This window comes from Phycodurus eques, chromosome 18 (assembly GCF_024500275.1).
Source record: "Phycodurus eques isolate BA_2022a chromosome 18, UOR_Pequ_1.1, whole genome shotgun sequence".
NCBI lineage: Eukaryota > Metazoa > Chordata > Actinopteri > Syngnathiformes > Syngnathidae > Phycodurus > Phycodurus eques.
Genome location: NC_084542.1, coordinates 9,325,006 through 9,348,014, shown reverse-complemented (window position 1 = coordinate 9,348,014; position 23,009 = coordinate 9,325,006). Strand labels below are relative to the sequence as shown.

General features: G+C 38.9%; 1 protein-coding gene across 4 annotated transcripts; it reads left to right on the top strand.

Moving 5' to 3' along the window:
* The first annotated feature begins 248 nt into the window (after positions 1-248).
* myb (v-myb avian myeloblastosis viral oncogene homolog) lies at positions 249-21,829 on the top strand. Of its 4 annotated transcripts, none has more exons than XM_061704580.1 (15): positions 249-278; positions 8,872-8,989; positions 9,071-9,193; positions 9,800-9,892; positions 12,184-12,404; positions 13,952-14,183; positions 15,075-15,143; positions 15,238-15,342; positions 15,742-15,948; positions 17,471-17,565; positions 17,856-17,970; positions 18,949-19,041; positions 19,512-19,610; positions 19,698-19,781; positions 20,646-21,829. In XM_061704580.1, the coding sequence occupies exons 1-15, from the start codon at positions 262-264 to the stop codon at positions 20,760-20,762; spliced, it is 1,788 nt and encodes a 595-aa protein (XP_061560564.1). In that variant the 5' UTR covers positions 249-261; the 3' UTR covers positions 20,763-21,829. The 4 variants fall into 4 exon arrangements, with proteins under 4 accessions (XP_061560564.1, XP_061560563.1, XP_061560565.1 ...); XM_061704579.1 differs by lacking the exon at positions 249-278 and adding an exon at positions 6,866-7,000; XM_061704578.1 differs by lacking the exon at positions 249-278 and adding an exon at positions 6,963-7,000 and having other exon boundaries at positions 9,071-9,142.
* Positions 21,830-23,009: the final 1,180 nt, after the last annotated feature.

The window sequence follows — 23,009 nt, the reverse complement described above, 5'->3', positions numbered from 1 at the left end:
ACATTTTATTTTTTATTGTTTTTAAATGTATACACAATTTCAACGTTTTGATAGCTTGTTTTCTTTCTTTAGTAGTAGATATTTACCCTAAATACAGTTTCTGTCACGAATGCGTTGTATTTCAATTTTGCTACCTTTGACGTCATAAAAAGGCATGTGTTAAAGGAGATGAAGGAAGTTCAAAGGATCAAAGAAGTTTAATTGCTGTACTAATGTTATAAATAACGCCACTCCAGATTTCTGAAAATCTCTAGGATCGAGATGGCATCCAAGTATCGGTAAGCTCTTTGTTTAGTTTTTTGTTTTTTAAATTGCATTTTACACTGCTGAATTTACATGTTTGCCTCTGTTTTATGATGCAACAAAAATAATAATAAGAATAATTAGGGTTTTTCCCAAACTTTTTCTGTTCAAATTTGACATTTCCATTGCCAAGTGTATTTGAAAAATGATCATTATTAATCAGACCCGTGACCCATTTTGGCTCCCAACTTTCTATTTGGGAAACCCATCCATCCATCCATTTTCCGTACCGCTTCTCCTCACTAGGGTCGCGGGCGTGCTGGAGCCTATCCCAGCTATCTTCGGGCGAGAGGTGGGGTACAATCGCAGGGCACATATAAACAAACAACCATTCGCACTCACATTCACACATACGGGCAATTTAGAGTCTGCAATCAACCTACCATGCATGTTTCGGGGATATGGGAGGAAACCGGAGTGCCCGGAGAAAACCCACCCGGGCACGGGGAGAACATGCAAACTCCTCACAGGCGAGGCTGAATTTGAATCCGGGTCCTCAGAACTGTGAGGCAGATGTGCTAACCAGTCATCCACCGTGCCACCTTTATTTGGGAAACCCTGCAAGAAAAAAAATAAGCATTTTGTAATCAGGAGTTGTGATGACATTTTGTGTAAAAAGTGTGTGAAATAACACTATGGAAGCAGAATGTGTTTAGTTTGTGCCAAATACTGTTGACTGTGTGAGCTAATTTTCTTACCCCATGTGACTGTATCATGGTCAAACATTTTACACCAAATGCCACCGAAAACAAACTTAGCTCTCCAAGTAATGACCAACATTATAATAGTAGTGTAGTCAGCCTAAGTGTTCATCAAAAATAAGATTTTTTTATTATTATTATTAAAAGGTATTTTTAATATAAGCCACTGTAAGATTATGCAGTTTCAACATTAACACTGTGCTTAAATATAGGGAAAATAACTGTACTTAAATAATGATTCAATTAAAATGATTGCAGAAAAAAAGTTCAATACTACTGAACTGTACTTGGGCATTGAAATTGAGACAAGCTCATCATTGGTTCAGTATATTCGTTGTTTAGTAGTAGTATGATGTGAGATTTGGAAATCACTGCTCAATAGGATTTAGAGGCATTGCCTTGCCCCTAATGAACTTCTTAGTTAATTATCTTGTGGCAATTTGTTACACCTTTCATTAAATTGGCAGACCAAATGTTTCTGGCCACCTCTGAGTTCACATTCCATGACATTGCCTCAGGTGTGTTCCATACATGAGGTTGCATGTTTTGGTATCATGAGTACAATTGAAATCGACATTTTGGGGGGCAAGCCCAAGCCCAGTGTTAGGGGGGCACTGGCCTTCCTGGCTTCACTGCCCCCATAGAACCGCCCCTGCTCCTCAACCCTGGATGGCAGCAACACGACTCAACATGCTTATTCCTTCAGTTGATGTTGTTTTCCTTGATCTGCCCCTTTGATGTATGTCACTCATTACATCAGTTGTTTTTTTCTTCAGGACATTCCATATGATTGGTTTGGATATAGCAAATGTTTGTACAATGTCTCTGATTGAGTTTACATTTTCTCAAAGCTTCACGGTTGCTTTTTTTTCACTCGGTTTTCACGTCGGTTACAATGTAGACAATCTGTGCAATTTATTGTTTCAATAATCAATATAATCGTACAAGAAAACATATCGATTTAAAAAATATACGTAGTGGCCTCTAAGTTCTACTGATGTATTCACGGGCAAGTGCAGATATTTATCAATGAACGAGTCATTGAAGTGCTATACATGCGTAGTCAAAAATAACATGATCCTGCTGCGTTTATGCCTGTGTCGATGAAAAAGAAGAGGATGGAAATGTCAAATAATAATCTGATAAAAGCAGGTGCAACGTGGATTTTGTGAAATTATAGGGGGAAAAAAGACATCTGCTGAGGTTTATAAGAATGTGGTGGAAATAATAAGGGGATGCTAAAATAATACATTATGTTCATCTATGAACTGCATCACACCACAAATGTTTCTAGGACGTCTCAAACCCAAAGCAGCTAAAAACACACCAAAGCTTCGCAATGGAGATGGAAAATATTGCAAGACGTTGGAGCGTGCAAATGTGATTTTATCTCACGAAACAACCTTTTGAAGCCACAAAACATTTAAAAATAAATGTCAGCCTATCTGTGGGCTTCCTTTATCCCAACGTAATTATTTGCACTCTATTAAAAATGACAACATTGTTTCCTCCCCCGAAAAGCCTTTTTGTATTTTTAATTTTATCTGCGAGCTGCCGGACTGATTAGATGGATGAAACAGATGGAGGGACAGATTGCGAAATGAATGGGTGGATCATCAGATTTGGACTTTATTTAAGTTATGTGCAAAAAAAATTATTATTGAATACATTATTGTTGAGTGGCATTCACAGTTTGTTTGCGCCATCACAATTTATATATGCCATAATTACATTTGGCAAGAGCTGTAGTTTTAAACAAAGGTGTTCATTTTTAAGTATCTATGAATTAAGTGAAAGCAAACAATAGCAATCTGTCAATTGCAGAATATTGGAATAGCGATTTATACAAGCCTGGGTAGGGAGAATAATCCCACAAATCGGCAGAAGGCATGATGTAAAGTTTTCCATAATATGCAGATGGAAGTGAGTATTATAAGAATATATATATATATATATATATATATATATATATATATATATATATATATATATATATTACATTAAGTCAACTCTGGGGGGAAACGCAACACCTTAATCAGGTGGTCCAAACAAGTCTGGGAAGAAATGTGTTTAATCTTACTTGTCTTTATGTAGCAAACTGATAGATTAGAATGTCATCAAATAATGGAAATAAGCCTTTTAGGGGGTAACTGTTGCCATGGTAAAACATTTAGTAATTACATGTTAACATTAATAATTGTCCTACATGTGTAAACGTAGGAACGGTTATAATTAAGACACAAACAATTAACTTTAATGATGCATGTGCCTCATGCTCGGCCATTTTTTTTCTAACTTGTCACGCAAGTGTAAAGATTTAGCGGTTTCACGGTATCACAGATGTTTTAATTGGACTGTACATAATAATCTAATGTAATTTGATATTGTGGACTTTTTGTGGTGATCACACACACATTCAAAGTCATAGATAATACAGTGTAGAGCGTGAGTGTGGCGAGCCCAAGTAGACGGAAATAATACCTGCACCTCACATGCATCGTTTGTATTGGTGTAATGTATAAAGCTTTAAATATATCTAAATAATAGAATAAATAGATGGTCGCTACGTTGTGGAATATCAAGTGTGGTAACAATTGCCTAAGGAGAGCACGCCCGAAGACATGTATGCCACCTCATGATATGACACTTGACGTTTTGGATTATTTCAAGTCGTTTTGGACATTAGATGTCAAGCGTGCCCAAGCACAATAGGAATTGCCTAAGGTGGGTTTGCCCTAAGTCAATGTGGCCATTTGGCACTTTCGCAACTTTATGATACAACACTGTAGAACTGTAGCTTTCCTGACTTTGTGACTTATTTCAAGTCTTTTCATTTGGGACTTGCAGTGTTCTGGTGTTTGTGTTCAATGGCCTGATTTGGTTAAATAGTTTATGCGTAATCCTTCCAACCAACCAAATAACAGAGTGCATTTGGAGCTCATAAACAAACAGCAATAAAAACCTCCTTCACTGAGATATGGTAAATACCCATGCATAACCTATTATGGGCAATTAGATTATATCTCTTTGGCTTTTCTTAAATCAAACAATCATGGAGAATCTCATGTGTGGTGTTCTTAGCAGTGGATTGGAGACTTTGGTTGGGATGCTATCTGGAGCCCAAGGGCCATCATTAAAAACAACAGTCAAATGAACCAACCTGTGCACACAATGCTTTGCAAAGGGGGAAGCTGTCTAAATGGCTGCTCTTAACCTGTCCAATCGCGCCCATGCAAATGTCCCGGGCTAAGATTCAATGGATCTCGGGCTTCCTGCTCCAACTACTACAACTGGGCTAATTTGCATAGCCTGGCTCAGGCTCCCCTCAATTTGGTTTCAGATAGCAAGATGTAGTTTTTAATAATACCCTCGAGGTGCAGGCAACAGCTGTAGGCATACTTGCGTTTCATAGTTTACATGTAGCAAGATGAGGCGGTAGATTCATTTGCATAAGTGCAAATCAAATTTAAATGTTAAGTGGCCTAAATTACAAGCAGGTTCGGCCTTCCATACGGGATATTTATATTTTATATTTCAGTCTTGACCAAAACTTGCAATATCAATTAAGTTTAAACTGAACAGACGACAAGATGCAGAATGCATGTGTACACAGGTGTGGGATTTGAAACCTGCATGCAAGGCAAACAACCTGGTTGCCATGTGACACATTATTAAAAGTATGCTATTGGCCTTAAAATACAAATTCACTAGTCCATCGGTAAGACCTCACCCTATCTTGGCTCTCTGCTCACCATGCATACCACCACCCACACTCTCCGTTCCAGCAGTTTTATTAACCTCCATGTTCCAAAAGTCTGCACTACTTTTGCTCAATCTTCTTTTCAATTTTCTTCCCCAAACGACTGGAATACTCTGCAACAGAAATTAAAACTCACTTCATTCATCTAATTTTTAGCGTTTAAAAAGTTAGTGAGGGATACTGTACATGATTACCGTACCTGTTTTTAGCCTGTTTAGATCAGTTTATTCCTCATGTGCTATGATGTAATATAATGTATAACTACATATATCACATTGTACAGTTTATTGTTTATGTATTTGCATTTACTTTTATTTTGCTTTGTTTAACACAGCTGTCTGTTGCCAGGTCGGCATTACAAATGAGAATCTGTTCTCAATTGCCTTACCTGGACAAATAAAGGTTCAACAAATACAAATGTAAATAAATAAACAAACATGCATGAGTGTTTTCAGTCATTCAAACTGAAAATAGTCCATGTTAATGTTTCTTTTTAAGAAGCCCTCAGTGCATTACAAATTAACTACACAGCCCATTGCCCTGCTGTGTGTATTGAACCTCTTTATCAGGCCACTATTTTGATGACTGCCCTGGGACAAAAGGCTCATCAGGGGTGATAGTAATTACAAGTGACCAGGACAATACGGTCGCGTATGGAGGAACTAATACAATGCGAAGACACATTTATACAAATAAAGCAGTGACCCCCACCACCCCCTAAATTAGTGAAAAGAGCCCATGTGCATGGAGGACATGCAGGGGGAAGTGGTAAAACAAAATTACAATCATACTATAGACTGCACCCATGCAGATCTGTGGAGTGTATCGAGAAATTATGACGAAGCTATAAATCACCTTTCAAAAAAAAAAAAAAAAAAAAAAAAAAAAAGCTGATGAACTTGCTCAGCTGGCTTCCGTTTCCAACATTAGTGGTTTTAAAGGCATAAGCACAGAGCTGCACCTTAAGATAACTGTTAAAACAAAGAGGCAGTGCATTGTTTTCCATAGCATAACTGGACTTGTGGTCGAGTTAGTGCATTCTTTGTTCTCGCGAGGTTATAAACGCCTTGTTATCGCCGACAAACATCTTTAATGTTATCTGCAGCATTCTGAGTTCTGACAGCTCTCCGCGCGCAAAAGGAAAAAAAGAAAAAAGATAGCGCAGCGCAACTTCACTTTCCTCGTATGCCAAAAGGTCATTCCGCAATTGTTTACTTCGTCTCGCTCGCTACGCTAACTTCCTTCTTCCTTTCAGAACGAGAAGTAACGCTTGAAAAATGATGGAGAAAAAAAACAACCAAAAAAAAGTTGAGCGCCGACCAGCCGCCTAAACGCGCCTTTTGGTACACTAATGCCTTCATGGTTGCCTCGTAAATTAAACCTTCGTGAATTAAGTGGTGAGTTTACTTGGTGCCGTTCATTTTTAATTTGAATACTCAAGACGGGTTTGCGTTTTCGCTTGTCCATGTTGGCACAGATGAATCATCAGTTGGTAAAATTTCATGTTGATAACATATTACGCTTTGGGATTCAAGTTGAAGGAAGTAATATGTTTATCATTGTAGTTGTACTCAAGTTACACAGCATGAAAAACAAAAACTATCCAATGGTCATTGTCGCCACGAAGTGCCAATACTGCAGAACTTTTTTATTTTATTTTATATTTAGTTTTTCTGACCGCTTTCCTATGTCTTTGTGGTTTTTATTTTCTCTCTGCCTCTCTCCCCTCTCAACCCTGTAGTCCTGCCCAGCTGCATTTTTCAATAAATACCGTCTCCATTATAATACAAAGAACCACAGAGGCAGTATATAAAACTCCCCTGTTGCACAGAAATGAAAAGTTACACAGATCACAGGTCCTTCATTCTGCAGGACCAAGTCGCCGAGCAGGACATGCTTAAAATATATATATATATATATATATATATACACATTTTTTTAAAGATAACTCGAACATGCGCAGTGGGGATGAGCGTGGAGTAGCGCCAATTTCACCGGTACTTGAAGAAGAAACAGGGGGGCGGGGTGGGTGGGGGGGGGGGGGGGGTGAGATGAGTAGGGTTGGGAGGAGGAGCCATAGTAGAGGCTGCATGAGTTTAAACTAATGTCAACTTGCGAGCTCGCCGGGAGAGCAAACCCGGCCGGCGCCGAGAGCGAAAGTACGTAAAGTAGCAGCCCAGCTTGTGAGCCGCACACCCCGGGGGACGACTGACATGACTCGGCGGCCGAGAAACAGGTACGCGCCAGCCAAGATCAACGTACATCTACTGCTTTTTTTTTTGTTTTTTTTAATAAAGCCAACACGTGTTTTTTTTTTTTTGGGGGGGGGGGGGAGTACATAGTGTGTTGTTTAACTTACTGAGGTCTTTCAAAAAACATGTGTTACTACAGTTTAGAATTGTTATTTATTTATTCATTTTGAGGGGGTCGTATGGTAACGCGTACTGCTTCTTGGTCGCGCGCCCGTAACAGGTGGCGGTCATCTGGCGCTGCTGTGGTTGTGTATACGTGTGCGCGCACGTCCGTGCGTACGTGGGTGCGTGCGTGCGTGTGCCCCCCACACTCCACTGGTGGACGGGCGCGTGTCAGGCTTTGCCCCAATAGGGCTCGCGTTGACATTTTGTCTTTTGCTTTTTAAAGGTGACTGATTGAAGTGGCAAAAAGTTCTCATATTAGTCCCCCCCCTTTTTTTTTTTAAACATACGTACATTTTATGGCAGGGCATTTATGGGTATCAAAGACAACCGACACGGATATTTTTACTTTCACACTGTGTAATTATTGAAAGCGCTGGATAGATGAGTGATTCCAGAGGTTTTATTGAGCCCAACATGAAAAAATTCTCACGGCACTTGAAGCTGCCACAAAAAGTATGAATACTGAAATATTATTGTCAATGTACTCACAAATGTACGCAATCAATGTGAAATGTGGGCCTGTTTACCTGGACACAAAGCTTATATAGTTGCAGGAATTGAAAAACACTATTCATAATAATCTTTTTTGTCCCACTAAAAGTGAAATTGAATAATTGCTCACACATGCAGGTGCACAGTGGTCAGGGTAGATTATTGGAGCAGGTCCAAAGGTCTGGCATCTCCTCGATTTTTTTTCCCTTGGCCATCAACCTCACCAAAGCCTTGGCTTTAGGGCTGCAGCTAACAATTATTTTAATAATTGATGTATCTCTTGATATTTTTTTTTCCAATTAATCGATAAAGTAGATTAAAAAAATGGTATTCACATTTTTATTAAAAAAAAAAAAAAAACAGGATGTTATTTCAAATTACCAGTGCAGAAAATGCACAAATTGATAACAATTCAGTTATTTGCAAACATGTAATTTTGATTCAACACAAAGATAACCAGTCTGCTTCCACGGAGGACTACAGAAATCTGACAATATTTACTGTTGAGAGGCTGAAATTCCAAGGATTTGTACAATTTTAAGTTGAACAATGTCTCTAAACGATTAATCGATTATCAAAATAGTTATCGATTTATATAATAATCAATTCATTGTCATCGATGAATTGCTGCACCTCTACTGCCATTTTCCTTTATAGAGCTATTTCAAACGTTGATTAGGATGTATCATGAGGATTTGTGGGCTAAATGTATCTTGTTCTAAAAGTTCCTCTAAGTTTTGCAGCCGCTAGTTCTCCAATTCACAGCGGTGAATCGGGAAGTTGCGGAACATTGTCCTACACCTGAGAGCAGTTCCTGTTCACCTGTCATACTGTAACAGCGCCTTTCCTTTGCCTTCCACGCTGCCGCCTGCTCTCCATTCTGATTGGTTACAGTCAGCGTGTGCATGTGTGAGCGGTGTACAATGCAGCTGCAGGTCTGAACAAGCCGGGCTCGTGAAATTACCACCGCATGTGCCGATCCCAGTATCTGTAGAAACCAAAAACATAAGAACCTGTTCATCCATAAAGTCCCCTCCCCACGCCCTCCCATCTTCACTTGAGCGTCTTATGGGTGTCTTGGCAAAACGCCTGCACCCAAACCTTCAAGAATGACTGGTTCTGGCAAGTTGCGTGATGAGATCTTTTATGATGAGCGAATTGAGAGACTGTGTGACCTTGCCTGTTTCTCCATCCACAGTGTTTACAGCAGCGAGGAGGATGAGGAGGAGAACGAGACGTATGACCACGATTATGACGGCTCGCTGGCAAAGCCCGGGAAGAGGCACCTTGGTAAAACACGCTGGACGCGAGAGGAGGTACGCACTCACACTTTGAAAGCTGTCTCACCAAAACTCTGAAATATGATCTTTAACCTTTACTCATAATTTGTTAACCAGGATGAGAAGTTGAAGAAACTCGCCGAGCTTCACGGAGCCGACGACTGGAAACTCATCGCGAGTTTACTATCCGTAAGTCTACGCAACGCCACAAAAACGTCAAGGCATTCAAGGCACTCTGGTGTAAGTTAAAGCAGAAGTTTGCAGTTTTTAGTTTCATGCCACTTATCCAATATATAAGTGTGTAGTTGTGATAAGTAGTCCCAAAGAACACTGTCCAGCTTCAATAAAGTAACAGCGCTAGCAATATTAAACCAGCATTAGGACTGGAGACGAGCCAACGTTAGCTAGCCACATTGGTAGCATGACGTATTTGTAATTGGGTGTTACTATAACAGAAAATGTATCTGGTTGAAGTTTGTTTTTTAATATACAATAGATTATAAATCCAAAAAAGGTGATAAAAGTACTTGTAAAGCAGCAATGTTCCTAATTCCGCATCGCTGTAATCTTGTCAGCTGCTTGAGGTCCCTTCGCGCTGCTTCTGTTTTGCTAGTTTTAGGCCCAGCTGTTAGCAAAATGTTATTTTTTTTTTCCAGAGGTGGATATCCCAAAATAATTTCAGCAAAGCTCATAAAGCCCAAGCTAACAGGTCAGCGCGACGCTGCAGGGGTGACCGGCAATTAGTGTGTTCTTAAAAAAACAAAAACTGCAAACTCTTCCTTTAAATTGTTGTTTTCTTTGCGCAGCGGTGTAAGTAATGTGTCCCATTGTTTCTTGATGCACTAGAACCGTACAGATGTGCAGTGTCAGCACAGGTGGCAGAAGGTTCTCAACCCAGAACTCATCAAAGGGCCTTGGACCAAAGAGGAAGACCAGCGGGTAAGAAAAAACAACAACAAAAACACATTGAAAGACTAATTTCAGAAGGCTCCCCAGATCTATTGATATTGATATTGGCCAAGACAGAAGACATATAGGCAGCCAAACACATTAAATGGGTATTTTTCATGTTAAATTTCAATTGTGTCACACAGGCAATCTGGTTCGGATTGGGAATAAACAGAGCTGAATCTAACACATTTTGTTTCATGTGAAAGTTTTCACCCTACAGTGGAATATTGGTTTTCCGATGATCCTTTTTTTTTTTATATGATTTGGATTTCAACTTTTTGTTCATCAAAATTTTGTCCCAGTTTTGGCCCAGTTTTTTTACATTCACTCCAAAAAAATAAAAATAAATAAATAAATAAAAACACATGACTCTGCCATTCTATTTCCGGAATCGATCGATCCGCGTTCATCGAAAGTATTTCTTAATTTGTGTATAAAGGGCTCAGCCGATGGCAAGGCATATTCCACAATGCAAGCTCTGCGTAACACATCCTGTCAAAAGTTGGGTCTTCAAAATAAAAGCATTAGTATAACAACACAGTTTTACCACACTTTCTTGGGCCACATGGTGGCTTATTTTACGGGCACACAAAATAGTTTGAGTGCAACTACTAATAAGCCACCATATGGCCAAATAAAGTATGGTGAATCTATCATACCAGTGTGCTTTTATTTTGAAGGCCTGACGTTTACGATTATGTTATGCAAATGTTATCCCCAGTTGTCAGTGTTGCAGAGCAGAACGGGAGGCTTGTTATTGCCTTGGACTGTTTATATAAGGTTTTCACTGTGTTTCATTGTGTCTTGCTGTCTGTTGAACCCTTTTTACACAATATGACAGAAAGTTCCAAGTGTCGGCTATTTAATAAAGTTGCCAGGAAACGCGATATAATTCAAGAAAGAACTCTGAAAATGGCTCCCCTTTTGCCACTCTTTGCTGTATATGCATCAATAAAGGTAAAAGTCATGTTAAATGTTCATTTATCAACTTTTTTAGTCATTTATAATTATTTCACACTGCTTTGTATGTAAGGCTTAAGTTATTATCTATAACATGTATTTTCTGTTAATATTTTTGGGTGTCTGGAATGGATTAATTGGATTCATATTATTTCCTATAGGAAGTACTGTATTGCTTGTTTACCTGTTGACGTAAATAAAATAAAAAAATAATAAAACTATCCTTGTTTTAAATGACACCTTCTGGCAAATTTTCCTCACATTGGATCAAGATATTCTGCATCAAAAGCTATAGACAGGAAGTTGCACACAAGCAATCATACGTCGTTGGCAGAGGTATTTAATCCAACCCAATTATTCCATGACAAAACCTTACAAAGAGATGGCTTAGGCCAAAATATTCAATACTCAAGACAGTAAACTGTTACTGATGGGGACCAACCCTAATTGCGAATAGCGAAAATAATCGACGCTCCCTTGTAATTGCCATTAAAAAAAATAAAAATAAAAATAAAAAAGCAGGCTATAATGTAAGAAAAAACGTGAATAAGCGGGGATCAAGAAAAAAAAAAAATAAGATGAGGATTGGGGTTAAAAAATGAGAATAAGTGGGGAATGGATGAAAAAAATGCGGAAAAAGTGGGGGATCGGGGTAAAATAACGGATAAGCAGGGATTGGTTAAAAAAAAAACACGAATAAGCGGGGGATCGAGTAAAAAAAACGTGAATCAGATAAAAAAAAAAAAAAAATCTGCCAATTGTTTTTCTTTCGTTTTTTAATGTTCAAGTGTTCTGGCACCCCCAACAGAAGAGGTGCAGCATCTTGAGAAAAATAAGAGGAAAAAAAACACATTTTCAAACTGTAACACTACCATCAGCTAAGTAAAATGGATTTTCAAAAGTCTTTTAACACCCGCAGTCAAGCATAGCATCTTAAGAAAAGAAACAAAAGGTGCGCTAAGCGAGACTTCAGCTTCAGTAATTCCTGTGTGTTAAATAAATTTTTCTGAAGCAACACATTGCTGCACACTTTCACACCCACTCCAAAAAGTTACACAACACCAACGTGTTGTCTCCACCGACCTGCGAGACGTTTATTGGACATGTCCGAGTGGGTTGCGTTTCCGGCCAGGTGTCGCTGTAATGATTAGCAGGGTGGCTAACGTTCCACTGGAAATTCCCTCAGCGTTCGTTCAGCAGGTGTTCTGGGTCACCTACGCAAAGATAAAGAAAGAGTGAAGGCGTGTGGGGAAGGTGAAGCAATTGTTCCGGAAGGTTGGAAGTTCTTTAATTCCCTGTCCGTTCAACGTCCTTCGCAGGTAATCGAGCTGGTGCAGAAGTACGGCGCCAAGCGCTGGTCGGTCATCGCCAAGCACCTGAAGGGCCGCATCGGCAAGCAGTGCCGCGAACGCTGGCACAACCACCTCAACCCGGAGGTGAAGAAGACCTCGTGGACGGAGGAGGAGGACCGCATCATCTACCAGGCGCACGAGAAGCTGGGAAACCGCTGGGCCGAGATCGCCAAGCAGCTCCCCGGCAGGTGAGCCTGATGGACGGATGGCCAATGGAGATGAGGAAAAAAAAAATCTAGTATTGTCATATTGTAATAGTTGGCAGGAGATTCCTTTTCAAGCAGGGGTTCACAAAAGTATTATTGTATTATTTTTACATCAACACATACTGCAGATACAGTACACTAATGACGCATGCATGAATGCAGCAGACATAAATTTATCAACAAAAATGCATCAAAAAGCCCTTTGCTAAGAAACCGCGTGCCTAATGAAAAGGAATTTAGTCAGTGACCCAATAAATCCATCCATCCATCCATTTTCCAAGCCGCTTCTCCTCACTAGGGTCGCGGGCGTGTTGGAGCCTATCCCAGCTGTCATCGGGCAGGAGGCGGGGTACACCCTGTACTGGTTGCCAGCCAATCGCAGGGCACATACAAACAAACAACATGCAAACTCCACACAGTCAGGGCCGGGGATTGAACCCAGGTCCTCAGAACTGTGAGCCTGACGCTCTAACCAGTCGATCACCATGACGCCACCCAATAAATAACTCACCCATATTTATTATCATGACGCTGGGATTTCTCTTTCTTTTGCTTTTCGATAAAATTAACGATGGTTTAGCAATATTAAGATGAAAGCTAATATTTTTTAATACAAAAATAAAGAATGTTAAAAAAGTAAAACTTTATTTCACTTCGATTGTATAGTTGCATGATTTTATTCCAGTATTTATTTTGAGAAAAAAATAGAACATGTTGTAATATTAAGCTAAATTTAGCATTATTATTATTATTATATAATAAAATGTTATAATTTTAATCAAAATTATTTTTCAGTGAAATAATTTTTCATCCTTGTATTATATTATAAATGTGTGACAAATTTTATTATATAATAAAATGTTGTATTTTTAACTAAGTTTTTAAAAAGTGAAATTATTTTGTATCCTTGTATTATTTTATAAATGTATGACATTATTATTAAAATTTATTTAAAAAAAGGTTACATTATTGGATAAAAAATTTAATATTTTCAATTTGCCTTTTTAAACAATATAATTAAAGCGGCACGTTGGACGACTGGTTAGAGCGTCTGCCTCACAGTTCTGAGGACTGGGGTTCAATCCCCGGCCCCGCCGTGTGGAGTTTGCATGTTCTCCCCGTACCTGCGTGGGTTTTCTCCGGGCACTGTGGTTTCCTCCCACATCCCAAAAACATGCATGGTAGGTTAACTGACAACTCTAAATTGCCCGTAGGTATGAATGTGAGTGTGACTGGTTGTTTGTTTGTATGTGCCCTGCGATTGGCTGGCAACCAGTTCAGGGTGTACCCCGCCTCCTACCCGATGATAGCTGGGTTAGGCTCCAGCACACCCGTGAGCCTAGTGAGGAAAAGCGGCTCTGAAAATGGATGGATGGAACAATATAATTAGTTATTATTTTTCTCATAATAATTTGACAATCACTTTATAATAAAAAATTTTCCAGCGCCTAATGTCCTTTCTTTTTAAAGTCATGCTAACAGCAGACCTTTCCACAGAATCTCCTTTATGCAATTCATGTCACCCGCAGGACCGACAACGCCATCAAGAACCACTGGAACTCTACCATGCGGCGGAAGGTAGAGCAGGAGGGCTACCTGCAGAGCGCTACCTCCAAGGCCGCTGGCTCGCCGCTGTCGCTCGGCCACGGTTACGTCAAGCCAGCCGGCCACATCTTGGCCTTCCCGCACCACTCGCCCAGTCACACGCACCTGCCCCCCATGTCACCACTCAGCTACGCCTACATGTCCGACTCGCAACGAGTGAGTTTGCCATGCGTGATGTTGTTTGCGTAACTGGCTTTAACTTTGGTCCATATTATTTTATTCTGAACTAGAAATTCTCATTAATGCCTGTGTCTCCTCACTTCCTGACTGTTGCAATTCTCTCTTCACCTGTCTCAACAAAACTTCATTCGACCGTCTATTCGGGATGTTCAATACGACTTTTTTTCAGACCCATAACAGTACGAGTATTCATAAGTACTCACCGCTACCAATACCGAGTACTGTTACCACATGTATTTTTGATACATACAATTTCAATTAAGACAATGACAGATACAGTATTTGCGAACAAAGATCTTTCTTTCTTTCTAAAGCACATGATGATTCGATGATGTGTCAAACCGTCGCTGTATAGCGGCAACTACTGGCGGGATGGACCTACTCCATGTCAGATTTATTTATTTTTTTCCTTAAGTATCAGTTGCTGGTATCGGCAGCCTTTACGAGTACCCAATTCCCGATACGTTGATACCTGATATCAGTTTTGTCCATCCTGACCGTCTATAATTAATCAAGAATGTCACCACTAGGCTTTCATCTACATCCCATATGTTCAGCCAAATCGTTTCCGTTCTGTCGTCCTTCCACTGTCTCCCTGTTCATTGTAGGATTCAGTGGTCAGGATCTTCCATTCTCGCTATTTTTTGTTTGTTAGTCACGAAACAGATGTAAGCATTTGTTGTACGGTTTGCTGGTTTACGACCTCCTTAAACACGACCTGTCCAATGCTTCAATCAGATGCTGTCCCTTAAAGTCACTTGTGGAAACTTTTTTTTTTTTTTTTTATAAATGGTAAAAATCGTTGTGCTCCTTCTGTCAATTCTGCCATATACTGTCAAATATACTTACTTGTGATTGGTTAAACAGGTGCCTTTCCCTATGGCCTTGCACCTGAACATCCTGAGCATCCCCCAGCACGGAACTACCGCCATACAGGTACAAAAAGCTTCATGTTTATTAAAAATGTAAACAATTATACGATTATGAACTGCCACAAATGTAATATATGGCTTTTTCTGTTATCTACCAGAGACACTATTGTGAAGAGGACCCTGAGAAGGAGAAGAGGGTGAAAGAGATCGAACTGCTGCTCATGTCGACCGAGAATGAGCTACGAGGCCAGCCGTCAATACCAGTGAGTTGCACACTTGCTCCTGTGTGTGTGTGTGTGTGTGTGTGTGACAACAGGATTTATGTGCACATAGGCTGACCCTGGGTATGCAGGGACAGCGGTTAGCTTTGTGTGAATACGATGAAGGAAACATCTGGGGGGCCCTGTTGCTGCAGAGAAGTGATGAAACAGGACCTCGTCTTACTCCGTGTGTGTGTGCGTGTGTGTGTGTGTGTGTCCACGACCCCTTGTGCAACACAATACTACTGTCACCCTCCTGCCAACTTCAGTTCCCTTTCTGGTTTTCTTCCATTTGCACGCCCCTTCTCTTATTGTCACCCTTGGACAGTTTGCTTCTTTTTTTTTTTTTTTTTTTTTTTTTTGATGCTCCCATCTTACAGTTTTTTTCCCTCCCCTGCCCAGATCGACTTGCCTTATCCAAGCTGGCCCAGCCAGAGCCCGTTAACTCACACCTTGGAGGGCGTGGCCATGTCATTAGCTAATCACCAGGCCACCGCACCCACCCTTCCACTGGATCAGAGCTGCCTGCCCGAGGAGAGCGTCTCGGCTTCGCGGGCGCAGAGTGGCACCAGCACCATGCCCGAGTTCATGGAGTCTGTCATTGACTCAGTAAGCGTCTATGTTAGTTACATCACAACAACTCTTCTAGTTCGCTATTGCCACCAAGCTGCACCAGGTGCCAAGCTATCTGTACTGTACCACTTTTGGGCAAGCCATTTTCCATGCCGTGTTGAAAACAGGAATGGAAAGAACACACTATTTACACAGTGATGGTCAACCCGTGTCAGGTTTGGTGGAATCGTGGCGTTAATTGGGTGCCTGATCAATGAGTTGCCCATATTGCCAGCCATTTTAGAGCATGTTGTCTAGTCTTTCAAGATCCACACAGTATTGTGTTCTGTGACAATATAAGCAGCGAATCTGTCAAAAGCTAGCGTTGACTCTCTTCTTTCACCAGAAAAAAAGCTAGCTGTTTCCGTCCTTAAGTAATCGGAAGTAGAACAGGGATTGGTTCCACCAAAAACACTTGTTTCTGACCAAAATGTTGAGAGAAACAAAACCTCAAACTATAAAACAAACACAAGACTGAGAAAGGGCTTTCGATGGCAGAATAATTCATTTACAGATATAAAGTACAACGATAAAACGTGCTGTGAGTGACGCTGTGACTCACTGCATGGCTCGAGTTGAACGTCAGTGGCTTTTGTAAATGGGTCTCGCCATTCACTCCATGAACGGGGTCGTCCTTGCTCGCAAATACAACACACACATTCTACTACCTACTACGACACGTACTCCTTTTATACCATACATATACTGTACATATCCTTTCTTCCAGTGTGAGATGCCTAAACTTGTCCAACTTCCAACATGTTGTCATTTCTCTTCCTCATAATCGACGTGGAAATTGAGATTCATCCCCTAATCTGCTGTGCTGATCTTAAATCCAAAGCGATGCAACGTCGCCATCTCCAGTGATCTGTTCGTCATCACAGTGGTTTACAAACTAAATATTCACAGACAAACTGGGGAAATCCTTCCCGACGCCTAACCCTTGAAAAACATTATTGATGTACTGTATATATTCGTGTGTGGCAGTAAAACGGTTGGATTCCAATTGATGGATAAAAATATCCGGGGCAATGAATGAGTTACATAACTGATTGGTGGCCCCGACGTTTGTGGAAACGATGCTCTTAATATAAGCATTTGGATGTACTAGTTCCTGGTTTTCTTTTTTTGTGTGATGCTCCATCGTTTTTGCACCATACCACTTTTGGCCAACCCACGTTCAGTTGGCTTGCCAAAACTACCAATTACTGGTAGTTTTGGGAATACCGGCTCTTAATAGAGGCTAAATGTTGGCTTTATGTTATGAAGAAGGATATATGTCATTTAAAACAGTAATATAACAATAAAAAATAATACAGTATCTCAATGTTAGATGAATTTCTACATGGCTTTGATTTACTCCTGGGCCTTTTTGCTCTCGCAGGTAGTTAGCGTCACCAGCTAGCGTGTGGTTAGATGCGACCCAATCGTCGACATTGACTTGTTGCCATGGTTTTAAATCTCATCACCTACCTTTACAAGCATATACTAACAGGTATTCCTCCCTTTTGTCTCACAGTTGCTCAACCAATCGATGAGTCCGGAGCACTCGGACAGCGACCATCTTCCAATAAGAGCGCCCGTGGACGCCAAGACTCAGAAGGACATTGACATGTGAGTTGCTCTCTGCGATTTGCTTTCAAACATGACCACCTGACCTCCGAAACACAGACTCATTAACCCTCTTCAAATCCACACTATTCCGGACTGCCCATTCACTTTTAACATTTCCCGTATCATTTGTCATTCTAACTGATCTGTTATTTTTATTGTATTGCTTGATTTCTTTCAACTGTTTGTTAAGTGACCTTAAGTGGCTTGAAAGGCGCCTATAAATAAGATGAATTCTTCTTCTTATTATTATTATTAGAGATTTCTAAATGAATAATGGCGCTCTCTCGCAGGTTCACAACTCCTAACATTCGCCGTTCCATCCTGGGATCATCTCCTTGCACGGCCACGTCTTTCAGAGCCGCCTTGGCCCTGCAGGAGGCCAAGTATGGTCCGCTCAAGCTGCTGGTGAGCAAGAAATCTCTTCACCTAAACCACGGGTGTGCGATCTCCAGCATTAAAAGAGCCAATGCAGCACTGCTGAATCCCTCATTTGAGGTTTTTTTTTTATAACCTAAAAGAAATTAGATTAAAAACTGAACGTAGAATACAGCTACATACATCAGTTCGGTGCTCCGAATAAAAATATTCAGGTCTCGGGAACTATTTTTAACATTCAAATCTACTGTAGTGAAGTACAGGAGCAGAAATGAGGTGAAATAAATTATTGAATGATGGATTATTTTGAAATTATATGCTATGTTAGCTATTTTGAAGTAAGAATGGTTGGATTCGGTTGAACAATTTAAAAGGATTAGCTACATTTATAAATGTCGACATTCATCTGGAAATTCTGTGATCAAAATGTGGAATACGAAAGAGAGGAATTTGGGGAATGTGAAAAATTGTTCCCAAGCTGTCCTGAATGAGCTAAACATTTTGTAGTTGAAGTGATTCAATTGGTAAAATATGGAAGGATGAGCTTAATTTGTAAAATATCTCCATTCATTTGGGAATTTTTTCATGGAAAAAATTTAATCACCGGTAGGCTAAAAAAATGAAATTCTTGGAATATCGTAAGTAGTAGCCTGAATGTCTGTCACTACCTGGACATTGAAAGATTGGAATTGTTTGAATTAGAAGATAAATGTGAAAATAAAAGTTCCATTCATATGACATCACCATGAATTTGGGAATCTTGACATGGATTTTTATTTCTGGGGAAAGTGGGAATATTTGACTTTGAAAAATTGTTCCCAAGACGTCCTAAATGCTCTTTGGCATCCTAAATTTGTAGTAAAAGATCACAATCTTAGTAGATCACTCGCAACTCACCCATCAAGGGTGCGCACAACCTAAAAGTGTGAACACACAATTTAGCGCGTAGTATTTGGTATCGTAGTAAATCGGGCCCTCTGTGGTTAAATCCTTGTTTGTCATCTCCAGACTGCTTTGGATCAGCAGATGGTGGAGTCCATTAAGCAGGAGCCTATGGAGTGCACCATTGAGCAGCCGCCTCTGAAGAAGATCAAACAAGAGGTAAGCAAACATACACTGAAAACCAGTGCGGGGGGCTCCAGACACGTCTGCATTAGGTCAAAATCTGCAACATGGAGAGCCTATATTAACAAATGAAAAGAGACCTTTCCTATTTATATTTGTGTTTTCCATAGAAAAAACTATAAAGCTTTAAAATACAAATTTTAACAGCAGTTATGATTTTGTCATTACGACAATTATATGCACATAAAATAAAAATGATGATGAAATAATATTTAAATTCTTTTTTACGTGTTAACATTTTGGCGGCTGAGTGGTTAAGCACAGCCATCTCACAGTTCCAAGGTAGGGGGTCAGAATCCGGGCTCCATCCTTCATGTGTGGAGTTTGCATGTTCACTTGTATGACCGCTAAGCATGTTCATTTGATCCTTAAAACACTTCCTGTACATTCAATTAGCGTGAAGGATTTCATTTTTTGACAGCATTGGCTGTTTTTTAACTTTCAAGGTGGAGTCTCCATGTGAAAGGAGTCCATACATGCAGTGGGAAGGCCAAGAACTTAACACACAGCTCTTCTCGCCAAACGGCCCCGCACAGGAAGTACCAGTAAGTCCAACCTCGTAGTTCCTCCGTTGTCATCATCAATCAAGACAATCTCTAATTCAAGGTTGTTGTTTTTTTCCACCCAATCAGGACTTGCTCACAAGCTCGTTGCTAAGCGAAGATGAACACAAAGCCTACCTCCTTCCTCACAGGACCTCTGACAGCCAGTTACCGGTATGCAAGAATTATTTAAACTGATTTATTGTTAATAGTAAAATAAAAAACTAATAAAACAAAAAAATTTACACAATGCCTTTTTTTAATCAAATAATTGGTTAATAAATTATAATAAAATGCATGAATTATTATATTAAAAATAATTATCACATTAATTTGGCTGTTTTTCCTTTGATTGCTTAGTTATAATATATTCATTTTCTTTATATATTTTTTCTTTTTATTAATTCATCTCATTCAAATGTCTTTTAATTAATTGAGTCTGAAAAAAAAAATTAAAAAAAAATAGTAAAAGAAAAACCATTTTAATTTTTTCAACTACCTGGTTAATAAAATATGATTAAATTATAAATAATTCAATTCGAAATTAGTATAAATTTGATATAACAAAATGATAAATAATAAATTATTGTTAATTATTAATTTAGCCCTGCTTTACCAAAATCAGTTCGTTTATTATTTATTCATTTGTATTTATTTATATGTATTTATTCATCTCAATATTTAGTTAATTCATTTATTGTAAATATAAAATATACCAAAATAAAAAGAATTACATATACTTCTGCATTTATTTTTTCATTTTATGAAATAATTATTTAATGAATTATATTGAAATTAATTACAAATACAAATGCAAAAGGAGCACAACATATTTTGGTATTGAAATAAACCTTTTTACATATTTTACGTATATAAAGTATTTCATTCCACCCCTCTGCCCCCCACTACCATTGATCAGTTTCATTTGTCTATTGTAAAACTCAAATGTGGCCCTTGAGCACACAGGTTAACAAAATGTAAATGCCCACGTGTATTTTTAGTTTGAAATCCCAACGTCGTCATTTGTTATCCCGACAGCCGCTGAGCTCGTGGGAGCAGGCGACCTGTGGGAAAACCGAGGAGAGCGTCATGGCGGCCGAGCAGAGCCACATCAAGTATGTCAACGCGTTCCCAATGAGGACGCTGGTCGCGTAGACGGCGCAAGATGGTGGCGTATTTGTTGTGCTACAACAGTTGGGAGAGGCTCCATGCCACCTGGTTGACCAAACAAAGACTATACATTTTTTTCCATATATAGACATTTGCTTTGGGTTTTTCTTTTTTTTTTTTTACAATTTTGTTTTGTCTCTTTTGGTCCTGTCTTTTGTTTTTTTTATTATCATTGTTGTTTTGAAATTGCGGGGATATATCATTAGCATTGGGCTGTACTGTTAATTCTGAATTTTGATATTAATATAAAGAACAAGTTGATTAATTTATTTTCTATGTTTTGATGATGTTTTTTTTTTATTTGTATTCCTACACAATTGGCCATTGGAGCGGTGTTGGACAATTTTAGTATTTAAGCCATCTTAACTTTATTGCGTATCCAGTGGCATCTTCATGGATTGAAAACTGACCTATTTGTTGAATTTTATTACTATTGTTTTTTTAAAGGCTGTAATGGGTCTTCTGATAATTTCAAGTGTTTGGTGCACGTCACCTCTTATTAAACACATAACTACTGAACATGCTGTATTAATGTCAGTCGTACTTTACGCAGAGGAAAGGGACAACGTGACTAGTATTAACTGTTTCACACATTGTCACCTTTTAATTTCATTCATTTTTCTTTTTGTGATGGGGAAGCATTCAATGAACAAATATGTTATATGGAAAAAGGATTTACGGATACTGTACAGTACATTGACACGTATGTGTGAAACCACATGCTTCACCCAGCAGGAGTGACATCAAGATGCACTTGAATTTTATCAATTTAAAAAAAGTACTAAACACTGCTATTTTATGAAAATTAAGACTGTGCATGTTTTTTTTTTTTGAATATATATGTATTTGAATAGTTTTGTCTTACACATAGTCAATTGGCGTCTTGCAGTAATCCATTTCAAACACTTTTTGTCTGTCTTTTTAAAACCTTTGTTACACCTTGTTTAATATTAGCTGTGCATACATCATTTTATAAGAAACATTTATACAAGCCAAGTTTTCACATTTTTGATACTTTTCTATACTGCCTAGTAAATAAAGTGTGTTGTTTTTGCCACAATCTCGTGTTTAGAGTTTGTTTATTTGGGGGGAATGGCATCATTAAGTTCACAAAATAAAGCAACAAAACTCAAAATGTGTACACATATGATTAGACTCTGACGATATGTTGATTAAAATATTTTTCAAATGTGAATCATGAAATCAAAATAAACAAATGTAACAGGACAAGTAGAAAACTGGTAAAGCTCCATAAGGCTGTTTGGTAGATCCACAGATTTTTAAATTGTACTATGTAAAAAATAAATAAGATCGTTAGGGGTGGTCCATAAGGCTCTCGACATTAGCTCCACAGATTTTTACATTAAACTCTATATCAGGGTTCAGCAACCTTTTTGAAACTGAGAGCTACTTTAATTCTTGAGTACTGATTAATGTGAAGGATTACTATTCTGATACTCTAGTGAGATAACACTTTTGCTCATCTTACCTTTATGTTATTATTCATTAATGCTGTAACCCGAGTGAGGAAATCATCATCTACTGTATGTGCAGACACTGATTTTGTCAATGAGTTCTTACAATAATTAACAATGATTTAACAATGTATGAAACAGATGAATATCTATATGCAACCCTTCCATACTATAAAAGCGTTTACATTTTCAAATGTTTACTTCTACAACAGTCTGCGGAAATCACAACGTCTCATCACTAGTGAGCTATTTTAAGAATAGCTACTACTAATTACGACTAGTAGTACTAATAGCTGACTATTCATGTGGTCTTTGGGCACTATGTTGACGACCCTAATGTTACAGTACAAAACTGGTGGCATTCCACAAGGTTCGCTATTCAGTCCACAGATATTTACAGTATACAGTACATGAATCACAAAATTTCCTGGCGTTACAATAGAAAACGAGTGTTTTACAAGGCTCGATACTAGGTCCACTCTACATAAATATTAACATTACTTTGCATTCCAGTAGAAAAGCTAGATGAGATAGATGAATGGGTACTGTTGGTCCTCGACAAGGCTCTAAGGACCAGAGATTTTTACAGTAGGAATGTTAAAATGTCTGCGGGTTAGATCCTCTCTGTGTTGACATTTCACCAAAACTCATGAAAACGACCCGATCTCCATGTAGTTAATGATCTTGAAATTCAATTGGCGTGGTGATTTCTGACTATTTTTAAAGTAAAGATAACATAGGCTAAACACAAACCGTG

Bases quoted from the DNA above. Each gene is read 5' to 3' on its own strand.
- myb (XM_061704579.1), top strand. From the start codon at position 6,978: ATGACTCGGCGGCCGAGAAACAG. The intron at 14,184-15,074 runs GTGAGTTTGCCA...TTGGTTAAACAG, and splicing joins ACATGTCCGACTCGCAACGA to GTGCCTTTCCCTATGGCCTT. The intron at 17,971-18,948 runs GTGAGCAAGAAA...TGTCATCTCCAG, and splicing joins ATGGTCCGCTCAAGCTGCTG to ACTGCTTTGGATCAGCAGAT.